The following is a 17433-nucleotide window of genomic DNA, read 5'->3' on the forward strand; positions in this document are numbered from 1 at the left end:
TCTTGTGTTCTGTGGACTCAGCAAATTTTTCGGGAAGAGATTCAGGCCAAGTAGGAAAGATGGGTTTGAAATATGGGAGACAGTGTAGAACAAGAGTGACTTTGGGACATGTCCACACAGCTGAAGACATGGAGTCTGGAAGATCACTTGGAGAAGGAGTGGAGAGAAAGAAAAGAGCAAAGTCAAAACCTTGGGGAACACCTGCTATGGTAGGCTGATAATGGCCCCCCGATATACATCCATGTTCTAATCCCCAAAGCCTATAGAGGTGACCTTTTTTGAAAAGAGTCTGTAGATGTGATTAAAGACCTTAAGGTGAAGAGATTATCTTGTATTATCCAGGTGGGCCTTATATGCCACCATGCCTGTCCTTGTAGGAAAAAGGCAGATGGAGATAGGAGGTGATGAGACTATGGAGACAAGAGATTGGAGTGATGTGGTCACAAGGCAAATACCAAGGAATGCCAGCACCCTTGAGAGGTTGAAAGTAGCAGGGAGATGTCACCCCCAGAGACTTCTGGAGGAATCACAGTTCTCCTAACACCTTGATTTCAGACTTCTAGCCTCCCAAACAGAGAGATAATAAATTTCAGTTGTTTCAAGCCACCAGAGCTGTGGTAATAAGTTATGGTAGCCCGAGGAAACTAACACTTTCACCCTTGAGAACAAGAGAGAGGAGAGTTTACAGTTAGGAGAGGAAGCGGTAAGAAGGGTGTCCTGGAATCCAAAGAGATTGTTTAAAAGCAGATGAGCAGAGCCAACAGTGTTAAATTCTAGGGCCTAAGGGGTGAGATTGAAAAGTTCAGCGGAGTCATTGATATGATAGAAGGAGTGATGACCTCTGCCTTGCACTGAGCAGCTGCTGTGTGCTGGGCACTGCCCTGAGTACTTTGTAGATATTAACTCATTCTCATGATTCTGAGGTAGAAAACTGTTATTATTCTCATTTTACAGATGACTAAACTGAGGCACAAAAGATTAAGTAACTTGCACTAGGTAAAATAGGTAGAAAAAGGTGTGGCCAAGAATTGGACCCAGAAACCCTGACTCCAGTACTCACATGTTAATACCTACTGTACTTGCTGTCTTCGTTCCTAAAAAGATGTGTTTCTCAAGGTTCTGCCTACAGATTTTTTTTTTTTTATCAAGTAAGGTAGATGATAGGTCTCAAGAGAAAAAGATACTCTTTTTTAAAGATATTTTAAGGTAGAAAAGTAGGAAGACTAGAAGCTTTACATTGCCTGGGCTCCACCTTTTCAGCTGAGTTGGGGAGGAAGCTATCTGCTGAAGCTGAGGAAAGCAGCCAAGTTTCAGGCCTGAAGAAGTCTAGGAAAGGCGATGAGTGTATAGTGAAACAGGAAGCATAAAATTAAAAGTTGCATGAGTCAACATACTCAGTATCATTTCCTTGCCTGTCTTGACTCTGCTCTGCCTATGCCAAAGGAGTCTTTGCACCATGTAGAATGCAGCGTGCAGAAGGAGGAGGAGATGAAGGCAAATTGTCTTCCCACATCTCTGTATGGATTGTACTTTGTTCAGAGCTGAGGAAGGAATTGAAGTACATAGTGTGATCCTTGCCCTTAGAGACTCTTGAGATAGCTGGAGAAATGGGACAGCCATGTGCTGATGGGTGAAGGAGAGTACAAGAGCATAGCATGGTAAAGGCTAACTGCAAGATTAGAGACAGTGTTGACTCTGAGCCAGAGGAACCAGAAAGGCTTCAAGGAGAAGGTACAGTTTCAGCTCATTCTTACTAAGGCATTTGGTAGCTGTTCAAGAACCAGGAAGACATTTCAGAATGGATGGAAAAGAGGGCGAAGACATGGTTTCATAGGAGTTTGGGTTAAAGGAATGTCGGCATACCATACCTTCCAACCCTGCCTTGTTAAATTATTTAGAACCATTAAACACTTAAAACTGTCTATGTATTGGTATATAGCTAATTTAATCAGTTTAATTACATTTACCAGGCTACATGCAATAGTGGAAAAGATTAGAGTTAAAATTTCAGTTACTTGTTTGACCTTGGACAAGTAACTTTGCCTCTTGGGCCTCAGGTTTCCTGTTGGTGAAATGTAGATGCCAATTCTCTGTCTTGTAGGATTGGGGTGAGGCATTAACGGGGTAATTATCAGTATTTACCACAGTGCCTGGCATTTAATAGATAATCATCAATGTTTTTTTCAAAGTAGTTAAGACCAAATTGGATGATGCAACTTATTGAGTGATAATTCATTTCTGAAGATGTGACTGCTGAGTCTTCTATAAATGTTAACTTTTCATGTCTGGAGTATATTTGATGTTTTGTGTGCTATTTGTTTACATATCTCTCTGCCATGGACTTTGCCATTGTATGAGGAGAGCTCTGATGGGCCAGGTACTTTATCTGCAACTCTGAGAAATCTTAATTTCTGGAGGACCGTATGGATTTGCTGAGGCAATAAGGGTTTCTTCCCAATTCCCTTGTAACATACCCATCTTCCTCATTTCTATTCTCTCCTGGCCATACTCATGAATTTTTTTTTGTTTTTTACATTTTGACATCACACCACATGATCTACATTATTATATTTTTAACATGTAATGTTCAACAATTCCAAGTATCTGTGCCGTTTATTTCTACAGTGTGATTTTTATTCTCATTTCTAACATGTTATACCTCCTTGACAGGAGTTCTATAAGAACTAGAAGTGCCACAGTGAGTCACAGTTCTAGTTCCTTTAGCCCAATAATCCTCTGTAAAAGGGACAAGAAATGTTGAAAGAGTGGTCTGTTTCATGGTTGCAGACTCAGACTGCATGTACTCTCTGATGTTGACTTAAAACATCTCTCCCAGACCCTTCATCTGACACCTAAAAATTTGTCTGCATTCTTCTGGAGTCTTTATGGGTCTGAGGATATTCATTTTGCATCTTTCTGGAAATGTGGAACATACAACCATGATAGAAAGCATGACATGGTGAAAATACCAGTTTGATGCCACTGTGTTAGTCCTGCCCACAGAGAGACACCTAGGAGTAGAAGCCCCACACTTGCCCAGGCGTCTGAGCATCAGAGTGGGACATGTACTGTGAGGGCGAAGCTGCCAGGCTGTCTCCCAAGGGACCACCCAGCATGGCTGGCCTTACCTGGGTGAATTTCCCAAGAACAAATCTCAGACTTAAAGCATTGAGGGCTTAGAAACCAGATCTTGTGGGCAGATTCATTCTAAGCAAGTATGAGGAGATTGGTGTATAGAAAGAAACTCAGGATGCCAGTTTGTTAGCCCACACTGAGAACCTTGGTTCCTGGGTAGATAGGAACATTAGTATGATTACTCTCTTCCTGCAATGGAAGCCAAATCTTAATCTGAAGGTTGCCTGGTGAGTGCTGTTAGAGCAAGGGCAGTTAAATGGATAAAGGAGAGTAAAATTGTGTCTCAGGACTGTCTGGCTGTTGGAACTCTTTTTTAAAGTTTATTTATTTATTTTGAGAGTGAGAGAAAAACAGTGAGCGGGGGAGGGGCAGAGAGAGGGAGGGAGAGAGAGAATCCCACTGTCAGCGTGGAGCCTGATGCAGGACTCAAAGGAACCATGAGCTCAGAACCTGAACCAAAACTAAGAGTTGGATGCTTAACAAACAGCCACCCAGGCACTCCTGGCTGTTAGAACTCTTGAACTTAGAGGCTGTTACCTGGATAGGCACTGCTCATGTTTGTTTATTACAGGTTTTGTTATTGTTGTTCTTTTTATACTTGGCTGACCATACTTCATTCTGATTTGAGGTTTCTTAAAATTTTTTAGAATTTACAGTCTGGCCCAAGTCACGTCTTTTTTCCTCCCCTTGGGGAAATTTAAGATGACTCTATATTTCTGACGTGACTCGTGATTGCTGATTTACAATTTACCTCTGAGCAGGCTTTTATATCCCTTATTTGTGAGTTTTTGGTAGACTTCTTACTGTGGCCTTCCAGGACTAATAAGTAGACTGATTGTTTTACCCTGACAGGGTCAGTTTCCTCATCTGTATAAAGCACCCGATTAAATGCCAGCCACTAAGGTAATTTTCAGGACTAAATTTCTACCTTCAAATTCAAGATATTCTCCTCTTAATAAAAGGTTTTGCAATTTGTTGAAACTCAGCTTTCCTCCATCAGATGGCATCATTCCTGACCATGTTTCCCTGACTGGTTGGCATTAAATAAGGCTAACACCTTTCCTTGGCTTTCTTTTTTTAAAGATCTGCATTTAGTTTTCCATGTGCTTGAATTCTAGCTCTTTCCTCATGGTGCTTCTTTGGACAAAACTTACTTTTATATTCACTGTAGCTTCTAAAATGATTTTCCAATTCTCTTTTCCATCGGTAATTTATTAGCTGGAAATCTGCAGTGAAGAACTTTATCTTATCAACTATTTGGTTACCTTGAAATGTGGTTAGTAAAGGAAAGGCAGGGATAAATGCTTCTTTCCTTTTATTTATCACTTTTCTGAGTAATTGGTATTTTAGCAACCTCTAATGGTGATCAATGAGTGTTCTTTAAGAAAATCTTTTCATTATTAATTTGTTATTAATATTTTTAAAACTCTCTTGAATTTTTTATGTGGTTCATATGTATTAGGTATAGTTCATATTGATATAATGTGTAAGGCAATACAATTAATATTGTTTTTGATCAGATTAACAAGATGTCTAGAGTTTGCTTTAAAATACTCCAGCACCTAAAAAACAAATCAACAACAAAGGGAGTGGAATAGATGAAAAAAGATTAGAAAAATCTTTTATTCTCCTCAGCTTTACAGAAAAATCTTGATGTTTGTTAAAGCTAGGTGATGGGTACGTGGGGTTTTTTTATACTATTCTTTTTGCTTTTGGTATGTTTGAAATTTTCCTGGAAAAAATAGGTCTCAAAAGGTATATACTTCTAAGGTTATCAGAGGTGTAAATCCAAGTTCAGTCTTCAACTGTTCTCTACATGAGTCCTGTGGAAAAACTTCTCAATTATTTCTTAATTAAAAAGTTGCTTAGGGACTACCGGGAAGATGGTAGAGAAGGAGGACCCTAAACTTACCTTGTCTCACAGATACAACTAGATAATACTTGCTTCAGAGCAAACAACCCAGAAAAGGGCCCAAAGCCTGGCCAAACACACTCCACAAGTAGAGGTAGAGAAGAGGCCACATAGAAGAGGGTAGGAGGGGCAAGGACTCTGAGAACCTAAACCCCTAGAGTCTAAACACAGGAGGGAGGTAGCTGCAGGTGCAGAGTGGTGAGAGACAGACTAGCACACTGGGGAGCCTATAAGGGGAAGAGAAATCCCCATAACATTTGGCTCTGAAAATCAGGGGCTGAATTTCATGAGTACTTACAATAACAGGACTTAAAGCTTAGAACTTTAAAAATCAGTGGGCTCAGCTCTAAGAGAGCCTAGAGGGTGATAGAAAGCTGAGCCCCTGACCTTAAAGAGAGCATAGCTAACAGCCTGTGGATATACAGCTTGAAGCAGCAGTTTAAAAGTCACCTGGAGCTTACAGGAGGGAAAGTCAGTTACTAATCTGAGTTCCCTGAGAGACTTTTCTAGGAAAAAACAAGCTTTTCTATGAACAAACAAATGTTCCTTTTCTAGGAACATTTCACTCCCCTACCTCTCATCATAAACACACAGCCACCTGTGAGAACTAGTGTGGCGCCTGCACTCACTTCCTAATTTGCTTACACCATACCCTGCCTCTCCAGCCAGACCTGCCTCCGTCTGTGGATCCCCTCTCCCAAAAGACCCATGTAAACCTTGCCAGCACTGTATCTCCCCACCTTCCATGGAAGACGTGGGCACCTTGTTAAAACTGTACCCATTGCCCGGGGACTCTTTGTGGAGTGACCCAGCTGGCCCAGGTCTCCACTTCAGCTGTGCCTTTCATGTGGAGGAGGACCTGCACCACCTAGTTAAAAGTGCACAGCTGGTCTACTTTCAAGAACAAGGGATGTAGCTGACTTCCTGAACACAGAGAAACACACAGAGAAACTAGACAAAATGAGGAGACAGAGGAATATATCACAAATGAAAGAATAGGACAAAACCACAGCAAGAGACCTAAGTGAAATGGATATGAGTAACATGTTTGAGAGAGAATTTAAAATACTAATCATAAAGATACTCACTGGACTTGATAAAAGGGTGGAGGACATCAATGAGACCCTTAACAAAGAGATAGATAACATAAAAAAAAAATGAACCAATAAGAGATGTGTAGAACATAATGAAATTAAAAATAAACTTGATGGAATAAATAGGCTGGAAGAAGCAGAGGAGTGAATTAATGAACTAGAAGACAGTATTGGAAAGTAACAAAGCTGAAGAATGAGAGAAAAAGAATTATGCAAAAGGAGAATAGACTTAAGGAACTCAGTGAGTCCATTGCGCATAAGAGCATTTGCATTATAGGGATCCCAGAAGGAGAAGAGAGAGAAAAGTGGGGGAAGAAAATTTATTTGAAGAAATAATGGCTGGAAATTTCCCTAATCTAGGGAAGGAAACTGATATCCAAGATCCAGGAAGTGCAGAGATTCTCCCAACAAAATCAACTAAAGGAAGTCCACACCAAGACATAGTAATTAAAATGGTAACAAGTAGTGATAAAGAAAAAATTTTAAAAGCAGCAAGAAAAAGAAGACAGTTACATACAAGAGAATCCCCATAAGGCGATCAGTGGGTTTTTCAGCAGAAACTTTACAAGCCAGAAGGAAGTGGCATGATATACTCAAAATGCTGAAAGGGAAATATCTACAGCCAAGAATATTCTTTATAGCAAGGCTATCATTCAGAATAAAAGGAGAGACAGTTTCACAGACAAAACCTAAAGGAGTTCATGACCACTAAACCAACGCTGTAAGAAATATTTTTAAAAAAAATTTTGACAGTTGATTTATTTATTTTGAGAGAGACAGAGACAGTGTGAGGTTGGGAGAACCAGAGAAAGGGAGAGAGAGAGAGAGAGAGAGAGAGAGAGAGAGAGAGAGAATCCCAAGCAAGCTCTGTACTGCCAGCACAGAGCCCAACATGGGGCTCGAACTCACAAAACTGTGAGATCATGACCTGAGCTGAAACCATGAGTTGGCTGCTTAACCAACTAACTGAGCCCCCCAGATGCCCCTACTAGAAATATTAAAAGGACTCTTTAAAAAGGAAAGACCATAAGTAAAAGTATGGAAAGGAAAAATCACAAAAGCAGTTAAAAAAAGAAAAGTATTTCTTGGCACAAGAACAGACACTCAGATCAATGGAACAGAATACAGAACCCAGAAATGGACCCACAAACATATGGCCAACTAATCTTGGACAAAGCAGGAGACAATATCCAATGGAATAAAGACAGTCTTTTCAGCAAGTGGTACTGGGAAAACTGGACAGCGACATGCAGAAGAATGAACCTGGATCACTTTCTTACGCCATACACAAAAATAAACTCAAAATGGATGCAAGACCTCAATGTAAGACAGGAAGCCATCAAAATCCTTGAGGAGAAAGCAGGCAAAAACCTCTTTGATCTTGCCCGCAGCAACTTCTTACTCAACACGTCTCCAGAGGCAAGGGAAACAAAAGCCAAAATGAACTACTGGGACCTCATCAAAATTAAAAGCTTCTGCACAGTGAAGGAACAATCAGCAAAACTAAAAGGCAACTGACAGAATGGGAGAAGATATTTGCAAATGACATAGAAGATAAAGGGTTAGTTTCCAAAATCTATAAAGAACTTATCAAACTCAACACCCACAAAACAAATAATCCAGTGAAGAAATGGGCAAAAGACATGAATAGACACTTCTCCAAGGAAGACATCCAGATGGCCAACCAACACATGAAAAAATGCTCAACATCACTCATCATCAGGGAAATACAAATCAAAACCACAAGGAGATACCACCTTACACCTGTCAGAATGGCTAACATTAACAACTCAGGCAACACAGATGCTGGTGAGGATGCGGAGAAAGAGGATGTGTTTTGCATTGTTGGTGGCAATGCAAGCTGGTGCAGCCACTCTGGAAAACAGTATGGAGGTTCCTCAAAATACAAAAATAGAACTACTCTACAACCCAGCAATTTCACTACTAGGCATTTATCCATGGGATACAGGGGTGCTGTTTCAAAGGGACACATGCACCCCCATGTTTATAGCAGTACTATCAACAATAGCCAAAGTATGGAAAGAGCCCAAATGTCCATTGATGGATGAAAGGATAAAGAAGATGTGGTGTGTGTATATATATATATATATATATATATATATATATATATATATACTCGGCAATCAAAAAGAATGAAATCTTGCCATTTGCAACTATGTGGATGGAACTGGAGGGTATTATGCCAAGTGAAATTAGTCAGAGAAAGACAAAAATCATAAGACTTCATTCATATGAGGACTTTAAGAGACAAAACAGATGAACATAAGGGAAGGGAAACAAAAATAATATAAAAACAGGGAGGGGGACAAAGTAGAAGAGACTCATAAATATGGAGAACAAACTGAAGGTTGCTGGAGCGTTTGTGGGAGGGGAGATGGGTAAATTGGTTAAGAGGCATTAAGGAATCTACTCCTGAAATCATTGTTTCACTATATGCTAACTAATTTGGATGTAAATTTTAAAAAATAAAAAATTAAAAAAAATTATTTCTGTAATCAGTCAAGGGATCCACAAAATAAAAGGATGTAAAATATGACACCATGTAACTAAAACATGGTGGGAGGGAGAGAAGTAAATAATGGGTTCAAACTTAAGTGACAGTCAACTTAATATAGACTGCTATATACATAAGATGTTATACATAATCCTACTGGTAACCACAAAGCAAAACCTCCTAATATGCAAAAAATAAAGAGAAAGGAATACAAGTGTATCACTAAAGAAAAGCAGCAAACCATGAAAGAAGGAAAATATCAGAGAAAACAACTATAAAAACAACCACAAAATAATTAACAAAATGGCAATAAATACATATCTGTCAATAATTACTTTGCATGTAAATGGACTAAATGCTCCAATCAAAAAAGACATAGGGTGACAGTGGATAAAAAAAAAAAAAAGACCCATCTATATGCTGCCTACAGACTCATTTCAGACCTGAAGACCCCTGCGGATTGAAAGTGAGGGGATGGAGAAACATTTATCATGCAAATGGGGGTCAAAAGAAAGCTGGAGTAAATATCTTCTCCCATTCTGTCAGTTGCCTTTTAGTTTTGCTGATTGTTCCTTCACTGTGCAGAAGCTTTTAATTTTGATGAGGTCCCAGTAGTTCATTTTGGCTTTTGTTTCCCTTGTCTCTGGAGACGTGTTGAGTAAGAAGTTGCTGCGGGCAAGATCAAAGAGGTTTTTGCCTGCTTTCTCCTCAAGGATTTTGATGGCTTCCTGTCTTACATTGAGGTCTTGCATCCATTTTGAGTTTATTTTTGTGTCTGGTGTAAGAAAGTGGTCCAGGTTCATTCTTCATGTATTTATCCAAGGGATGCAGGTGTGCTGTTTTAAAAGGACATATGCACCCCAATGTTTATAGCAGCACGTCAACAATAGCCAAAGTATGGAATAAGCCCAAATGTCCATCAATGGATGATTGAATAAAGAAGATGTGTGTGTGTGTGTGTGCACGCACATACACACACATGCACACACACACAATAGAGTATTACTCGGTGATCAAAAAGGATGAAATCTTGCCATTTTCAACTACATGGGTGGAACTGGAGGGTATTATGCTAAGCAAAATTAGAGAAAGACAAATATATGACTTCACTCATATGAGGACTTTAAGAGACAAAACAGATGAACATAAAGGAAGGGAAACAAAAATAGTATAAAAACAGAAGGGGGGACAAAACATAAGAGACTCTTAAATATGGAGAACAAACAGAGGGTTACTGGAGGGTTTGTGGGAGGGGGATGGGCTAAATGGGTAAGGAGCATTAAGGAATCTACTCCTGAAATCATTGTTGCACTATATGCTAACTAATTTGGATGTAAATTAAAAAAAAAAAACAGTAGCAATATTTAAATCAGACAAAATAGATTTTAAAACAAAATCTATAAAAAGATGCAGAGAAGAACACTATATAAATAAAAGCAAAAACAAACTATTGGGACTACATCAAAATAAAAAGTTTCTGTACAGTGAAGGAAATAATCAACAAAACTAAAAGGCAACCTACTTCAGAAGGTATTTGTGAATGACATATCTGATAAAGTGTTAGTATCCTAAGTACATAATAAACTGATACAACTCAACACCAAAAACCCCACAAATAATTCAACTAAAATATGTACAGAAGACATAAATAGACATTCTGCAAAGAAACAGACACATGAAAAGATGCTCAACATCACTAATAATCAAGGAAATGCAAATCAAAACTAGTGAGATAGCACCTCACACCTGTCAGAATGGCTAAAATCAACAATACAAGAAATTAGTATTGCCAAGAATGCAGAGAAGGGGAAACCCTCTCGTACTGTTGGCAGGAATGCAAATTGGTGCAGCCATTGTGGAAAACAGTATGGGGGTCCTCAAAAAATTAAGAATAGAACTACTTTAGAACCCAGGAATTGCACTACTGGGTATTTACCCCCAAAATACAAAAACACTAACCCAAAGGGATACATGCACTTTTATTGCAGCATTATTTACAATAGGCAAATTATGGAAGCAGCCCAAGTGTTCATCAATGAATGAATGGATAAAGAAGATGTGGAATACATATATACACAATATACATACATACAGTAGAATATTATTTAGCCATAAAAAAGAATGAAACCTTGCCATTTGCAACAGCATGAGTGGAGCTAGAGAGTGTAATACTAAGCAAAATAACTCAGGGAAAGAAAAATACCATGTGATTTCACTTATGTGGAATTTAAGAAACAAATGAGTAAAACTAAAAAAAAAAAGAGAGACAAAGCAAGAAACAGACTCTTAACTATAGAGAACAAACTGATGGTTACCAGAGGGGAGGTGGGTGGGGGGATAGGTTAAAAAGGTGATGGGAATGAAGTCGTACATTTGTTGTGATGAGCACTGAGTGATGTGTGGAATTGTTAAATCACTATATTGTACATCTGAAACTAATAGAACACTATATGTTAACTCTACTGTAATTAAAATATTTTTTAAAAAGAAAGAAAAAAAGTTTCTCAATTTTTATTGAAAATCCAAATAACCCAGCAACAGTTTCTAACCAAATAAATGCATATTTTCCCAGGATTTTGGGCAGAATTTTAATATTTGACTTTTTTGGGTCTCCATTCATAAAGCTTTTGTCATGATAACTGAGGATGTCCACTTTTGAATGAAATAATGTTCAGTATATAATGCAATGTGAAAATCAATTGGTATCAAAATTGTAGTGTCATTAGCATCCCTTAAGAAGTTGAACCATAGTTACTTATGCTGCCTGTATCTCATGCCAGAAAATAATTTGGCATCTTAGCCATTCAGAACTGACTTATTTAATATAATGCTTCTATTTCTCATTCCAGGTTTAAGTTTATCTATTCATGGGGCTGAAAAGCGTTTGCAAATCCATCAACGGCGAAGTGTCGCAAGCCGCCCAGGGTCACGTCGCCTGCCTGTGGTCAGGCATTCCTCACTTCCACCAGGCAGAAGGTCAGTAAAAATGGAGGCAAGCTCTTCTGGAATCACTAATGGGAAAACCAAAGTCTTCCACCCAGGTAAGGCATGGGGAATGCTCAAGACACCCATTTTAGCAGCAACTTAATGCTGCCTGCATTATATCTTGTTACTTAATTATGCCATACTTCCAGTTAAACTTGCCTTTTTAAACAGTTTTGTTTTTTTCCTTGTCTTCTCTTTGGTCAGTGGTAAATGTCACCAAGACCAGTAAGAGAAAGAGCTTGACGTGTCAGAAAAGGTTAAGACTACATTCTACCTACAGTGGTAGAATCTAAATAAAAATCCAAGTGAGTAAATTTTCAGTTCAAAAAACCATATTGTACAATAAAACAAAAGAGAGATTTGACCACTTTCTCGATCATTTTCTCTATGATACTCCAGGGAAAAAGCCAAGCTAAAAATGCCCACTTCGAATTGTAAGTTATCTGGCTTGCCTTGGCTATATTCTCTGGAGATTAGGAGAGCATACTGGAGCTGTATTAAGTTTCAACGCTCTGGAAAATGTCTGTATTTCTTTAAAATGTTAAAATGAGTCAATATTAAAATAGGTAATTTCAACTAAAAGGTTTTATTTGCTTGTGTGGATGAGGAGCTCATCTAAACATTGACTCATTCATTCATTCAGTGAATTTAATGAGTACCTGCTCTATGCCAGGCATTGTTTTGGGTGCTGAGGCAACATTTCTGCCAGTCTGATTCATAGGCACATTGATTGAATTGTGAGGCAGTTGAGAAGTCCTTTAGTATAACTGTCATGTGATCCTTATTCCTCTGTGTTATGTTTTGACAGGTGGCTACCCAGCCTCAACTAAAGCCAAGCCTCCATCTCTAGATATGTCACACCATCTCTCTCTCAACTGATGACCTTGTTTCCTAACCTCACTGAGCTACCCCAGGGCTGTGGGGCATTAATTACTGAGGATTCCTTACTCTCCACCTCCAAATTTATCTCTACTTACTTTCATCAGACTTCTCTTTCCTCTAGTTTTCAGAAAATGAAGGTCTTCCCACTGTCCTTGACTAAGCCTTCACCTGTGGGCTTGGCCACCCCTCTTCTCTTGAACCTCTCTCAGGAGGGTGTGTACCCTCATTCTCATCTTTTCCCCTGCTTTACTGTTGGCTCTTCCTCCTCAGTCTATGAAGAAGGCTTAAGCTTCTCTCATTCTAATGTTTTTATTTGACACTGTCCTTTTTTCTCTACTGCCAGTTTTCCTCCTCCCTTTTAAGCCACGCTTGTAGAAGAATAGTTTTATTTTCTCTTCTCTCTCACTTCTCAGCCACTCTTGAACCTAGTACAATCTGATTTGTAGATCATAGCTGTTCTTGAATGACCTCCTTAGTGACCTCCTTTTATCGTAGTGTGCTGAATGGCAGACTCTTCTGATACACCAGACTGGGTGCTTCAGATTGCCACTGCTTCCCCACTACACTCTTCCCTGTCTTCCATGATAGCCTTCTTTCTTGGTTCTCCTCCTACCTCCCTGACAGGTAACATGGGTGGTTTCCCAGTCACTAGCATCTCTCTCTTCCCCTTGCTTCCTGTCCTAGTACATTCTTCATATCAAATCCAAAATGATTCATCTCTACTCCTAATAATGCCGTTCACCTTGTTGGTCCTACTGATTATGAGGTAAAGTTACAACCTCTGAGCATGTTAAAAACAAATGCCCTTGCTGATATAGTCCTCCTGCCTCTCATCCTTCATTTGTCCTCCCTCTGCCTGAAACGTTATATTCTAGTATATCAGTCCCAGTTCAATCAGAAAAGCAGAACCAGTAGAAGATGGATATTTAGAGATTTATTTCAAGGAATTGGCTTCCATAATTGGGAAGGTATATAGGCAAGTGTGAAACCCACAGAGCAGGCCATCATGAATGGCATGCTGTAACTTTTGGGCACAGGTGAAGCTGTTGTCAATACGAGGAATTTCTGCAGAGAGGCCTCAGCTCCGCTTTTGAGATCTTTCAACTGATTGAATCAGTCCTCCCTAGATTATTTAGGATAATCTTTCTTACTGAAAGCAACTGATTATGGACTTTAATTGTATCTACAAAATGTCTTCACAGGAACACCTAGGTTAGTGTTCATTGAGTAACTGGGGACTGTAGTTTACCCAAGTGGTTGCATCTACTAGATCATCACATCTAATCAGACTGACTTGCTTTCAACTCTCCAACATATGATGCTATTTCATGTCTCCCAACCTTTGTTCATGCTGCTCTCTCTAGGATGCCCTGGTTTTGCTCCTTTGTCTTTTAACATTTTTAAACTACCTGTCTCTCTACCATAAGGTCTTCAAGGACAGAGATTCTGGCTTATTTATCTTTGTACTTTCAATAAATATTTGCAGGGGAGGATTGAACTGAACCTTCATTAGCTGTTTTTCAGACTACTACAATAGTTTTTCTTAATTTTTTTCCAGCTTTATTGGGGTATCATTGACAAATTTTAATACCTTTATAATTGTTCTACCTGCTTTTCATTGAACAAATATTTATTGAAGGCCTCTTAGGTTGCCAGGTACTCTTCAAGTTTTGGGCATACCTCATGGAATGAGGAAGGAGTCTGATAGTTTGAGGAACATTACAGAGACCCCTGAGCCTAGAGTGAGGGGGAAACATCAGCGTAGATAGAGACCAGACGGAGCAGGGCCTTGTAGACTATTATAAGGTCCTAGAGCTCTTTGCAAAATGGGAGTTCTTACAGGTTTTTGAGCAGAATAATCCCATTATATGACTTAAATTTTAAGAGGACTACATTAGCTATTGTGTGAGAATACACTACAGATGGAGAGGGTGAAAGGGGAAAGGTCAAATAGGAGGCCACTATAATAGTCAAGTCAAGGGATGATGGTAGCTGTAACTAGGGATGACAGAAATGGTAGTGAGAATTTGGATTCTGGAAGTATTTTAATGTTCGGTCATCAAGATTTCCCAATGAGTTAGACGTGGATTAAGAGAGAAAGGAGAGCTAAGGATGGCTCCAAGATTTTTGGCCTGAGTAAATTGGGCTGGTATCAACTGAGATGGATAAGGCTGCAGGGGAAGAAGATTTGGTGAGTTTTAGGGAAGAAGTAGGGCCAAGATTGGAAGTCTGGTTATGGACATGATAATAATCCAGAACTGACCAGATCACGTGAGTGGTGGAATAAGCATGTCTGGAGTTTGAGAGATCGGTCTGGGAAGGAGATATAAAATCAACTGTTGTTGACATATAAATGGCCTTTAAAGCCATGTAATGAAAAGAGATGGCAGAAAGAAGTAAAGATGGGGAAGGGGAGAGAATTAATGGCTGGAATCTGGGTGACCCCAATAATAAAGGTAGGTGAGAACAAAGACCAAGAAAGAATGACTGTAAAGGATGTTGAGAAACTAGAAATTACATGTTTTGGAAGTAAAGAAAGTTAATCAAGAGTTGAGGAGTGATTATGTAGTTTAAATGTTGATGAAAATCAAGTAAGATGAGAGCTAAGGGTTGGCCATTGATTTGAGTAAAGTGGAGATCCATGGTGATTTTGATAAGAACAGTTTTGGTGCAGTGGTAGGGATGAACCCCTGAGTTAAGTGTAAGAGAGAATGGAAGGATATGAATTAGATACTGTGAATATGGACAACTTTTTAAAAGCCATTTTTCTGTGAAGGCTAATGAAGAAATAAGGCCCTGGCTAGAGAAGAGGTAAAGTCAAGAGAGCATTTTGTTTTTTTCAAAATAGCATATCTCCAGCAGATAATTTATGATGTTCAGGATAGGGGAGAATTCATGATGTGGGTGTCAGTGAGAGACGAGGGCTATGCACAATAGAATCATGAATAATTTATCTGTGATAACAGATGGGAAGGGAGAGTATGTGTGGCTGTTGGCAGGGTGACGAGGGTCTAAGAGTTCTTTCCTACTGTATCAGTTTTATCTGTAATGTGGGAAGCAAGGTCATTACTGAGAATGAGAATAAAGCCTTGTTCAGAGAGGGAGGGAGAGGGAGATGGTATGATGATGTGTGGAATGGGCAGGGGAAATACGATTGCCAGCCAATCCACATTAAAAGCCCATTTGAGATTCATGGTCATGAAATTAAAGTAGGACAGGTCATCATGTTGTGTGTTGTTCTTTAACCTTGTTTAGAGACATGTGTGAAGACATAGAACAGATGGACAGTTATATTTAGTCAGGGTTGTGATTTTGCCAAGGAATTAAGAAAAGAGAGAGGGTATCAAAGGTGCATAAGAGGGAATGAGAGCAATCAGTTATGTGATTCGGGCTTGGTAAGGTGGGGAGTGAGGCCATTAAGGGGATAAGGAACAGTGGAAAGTTGATAGATCAGTTGGTTGGAGGTTTCAGAGGGGTTGGAAGGGTGTCAAGGTTAGGATAGGAAGAAGAGCTAGAAAGTTAGGAGGCGGTTATGAGAGAGTGGAATGCTTGGCACTGATATTATGGAGGGGTTGCTGTTAACACCGTATCATTGAAGGAAGAACTGAAGAAACTAGGAAATGTTTCAGTTGGCAAATAGCTCAAGATGAGTTTTTAAACAACTAAAGTAACATCATTTGAAAGAATTTAGATTTATCCTGTGTAACTTCAGAATGCAAACCTATACCCAGGGGCTGGAATATATTTCAACAAACAGCAAATAATCATTTAGTAAAACCTTGTCTAACAGGGTCTAGACTAGGGTATGAAATGAGTGGCTCTAATAGGGTGGAGGGCAAGAGTATTGGAGGAAAGAATTCTCAGAGACTTGAGAGGCCAGGGTTTGGGAAAGATCACCTATATAGATACTGAAATGGTCAAGAATTAAATAGTGTTTGGAAGAGTGATAATAAGCCAGGAGTTTACCTCATCAAGAAATGAGGGAGCATGGCCTGGAAGGCAGTAAGTAAATGCAATGAAGAATTGAAGGTTCATATAACAACCTGAGACTCAAGGCTGGGGATGCTTAGAGAAAAGGAAAGACCAGTGGTCTAAAGGTGGCATTAAGACTCAATGAGGATATTTTCTCCCCTCCAGGTCCATTGGTGTGAGGACCGTAGGAGAAAAAGAATACCATAGGAAAGAGCCACAAGGAAGCAGTGGCCTGTGGAAGAGCCAGACTTTCATAAGAACAAGATAATGAAGGGAACATTCAGAGAAAAGACTGATGATAGGAGGAGAACTATGGAGGGCCCAATGGAAGGGTTTTGGATGTTGGGGAATTGCCTTCCACAACTTTCTTTAATTATTTTTCTGGACCGTCTAAAGTTTTCCTCCAAATAAGACCATTAATAATATCCCTCCTCTACTTAATAATCTTTATGGCTGTCCAGAAGAAGGCGCAACCTTGTGAGTCCAGTTTTTCAAGCCCTCTGCAATTTAACCTCTCCCAGTTTTTCTGGCTTATCTTTTGTACTCCATAACCTGTCTTATTCTATTTTAACCATCTACAGCTCTTCACTGTTTCTCAGATAAGCTCATGTCACTTTTTGAAATGCCCCTTTCCCCAGTAAATCTCTATCCAGCCCTTATCATTACTCAAAATGTAACCCAATACCACATTCTCTCAAAAGTCTTCCTACATCTCACTAGTCAGAATTGACCTCCCACTTTCCAGTACTTCACACAATTTGGAAGCCTTATCAAAGTCAGTATGTTTTTTAGACTTCATAGTTCTCTAGGAATGCAGGAACTGTATTCAATTTATCTTTGTATTCTCCATAATTCAGACAAGGTTTTACTAAATGATTATTTGCTGTTTGTTGAAATATATTCCAGCCCCTGGGTATAGGTTTGCATTCTGAAGTTAT

General features: G+C 39.3%; 1 protein-coding gene across 1 annotated transcript in view; it reads left to right on the forward strand.

Moving 5' to 3' along the window:
* The first annotated feature begins 1655 nt into the window (after positions 1–1655).
* The window catches only part of ANO4 (anoctamin 4), a 245140-nt gene continuing 229362 nt past the window's right edge, over positions 1656–17433 (forward strand). Inside the window, exons 1-2 of the mRNA XM_032593799.1 lie at positions 1656–1731; positions 11506–11697. Coding sequence (XP_032449690.1) covers positions 1656–1731; positions 11506–11697 — 268 coding nt within the window. The remainder of the gene's footprint in view (positions 1732–11505; positions 11698–17433) is intronic.

This window comes from Lynx canadensis, chromosome B4 (assembly GCF_007474595.2).
Source record: "Lynx canadensis isolate LIC74 chromosome B4, mLynCan4.pri.v2, whole genome shotgun sequence".
Lineage (NCBI taxonomy): Eukaryota > Metazoa > Chordata > Mammalia > Carnivora > Felidae > Lynx > Lynx canadensis.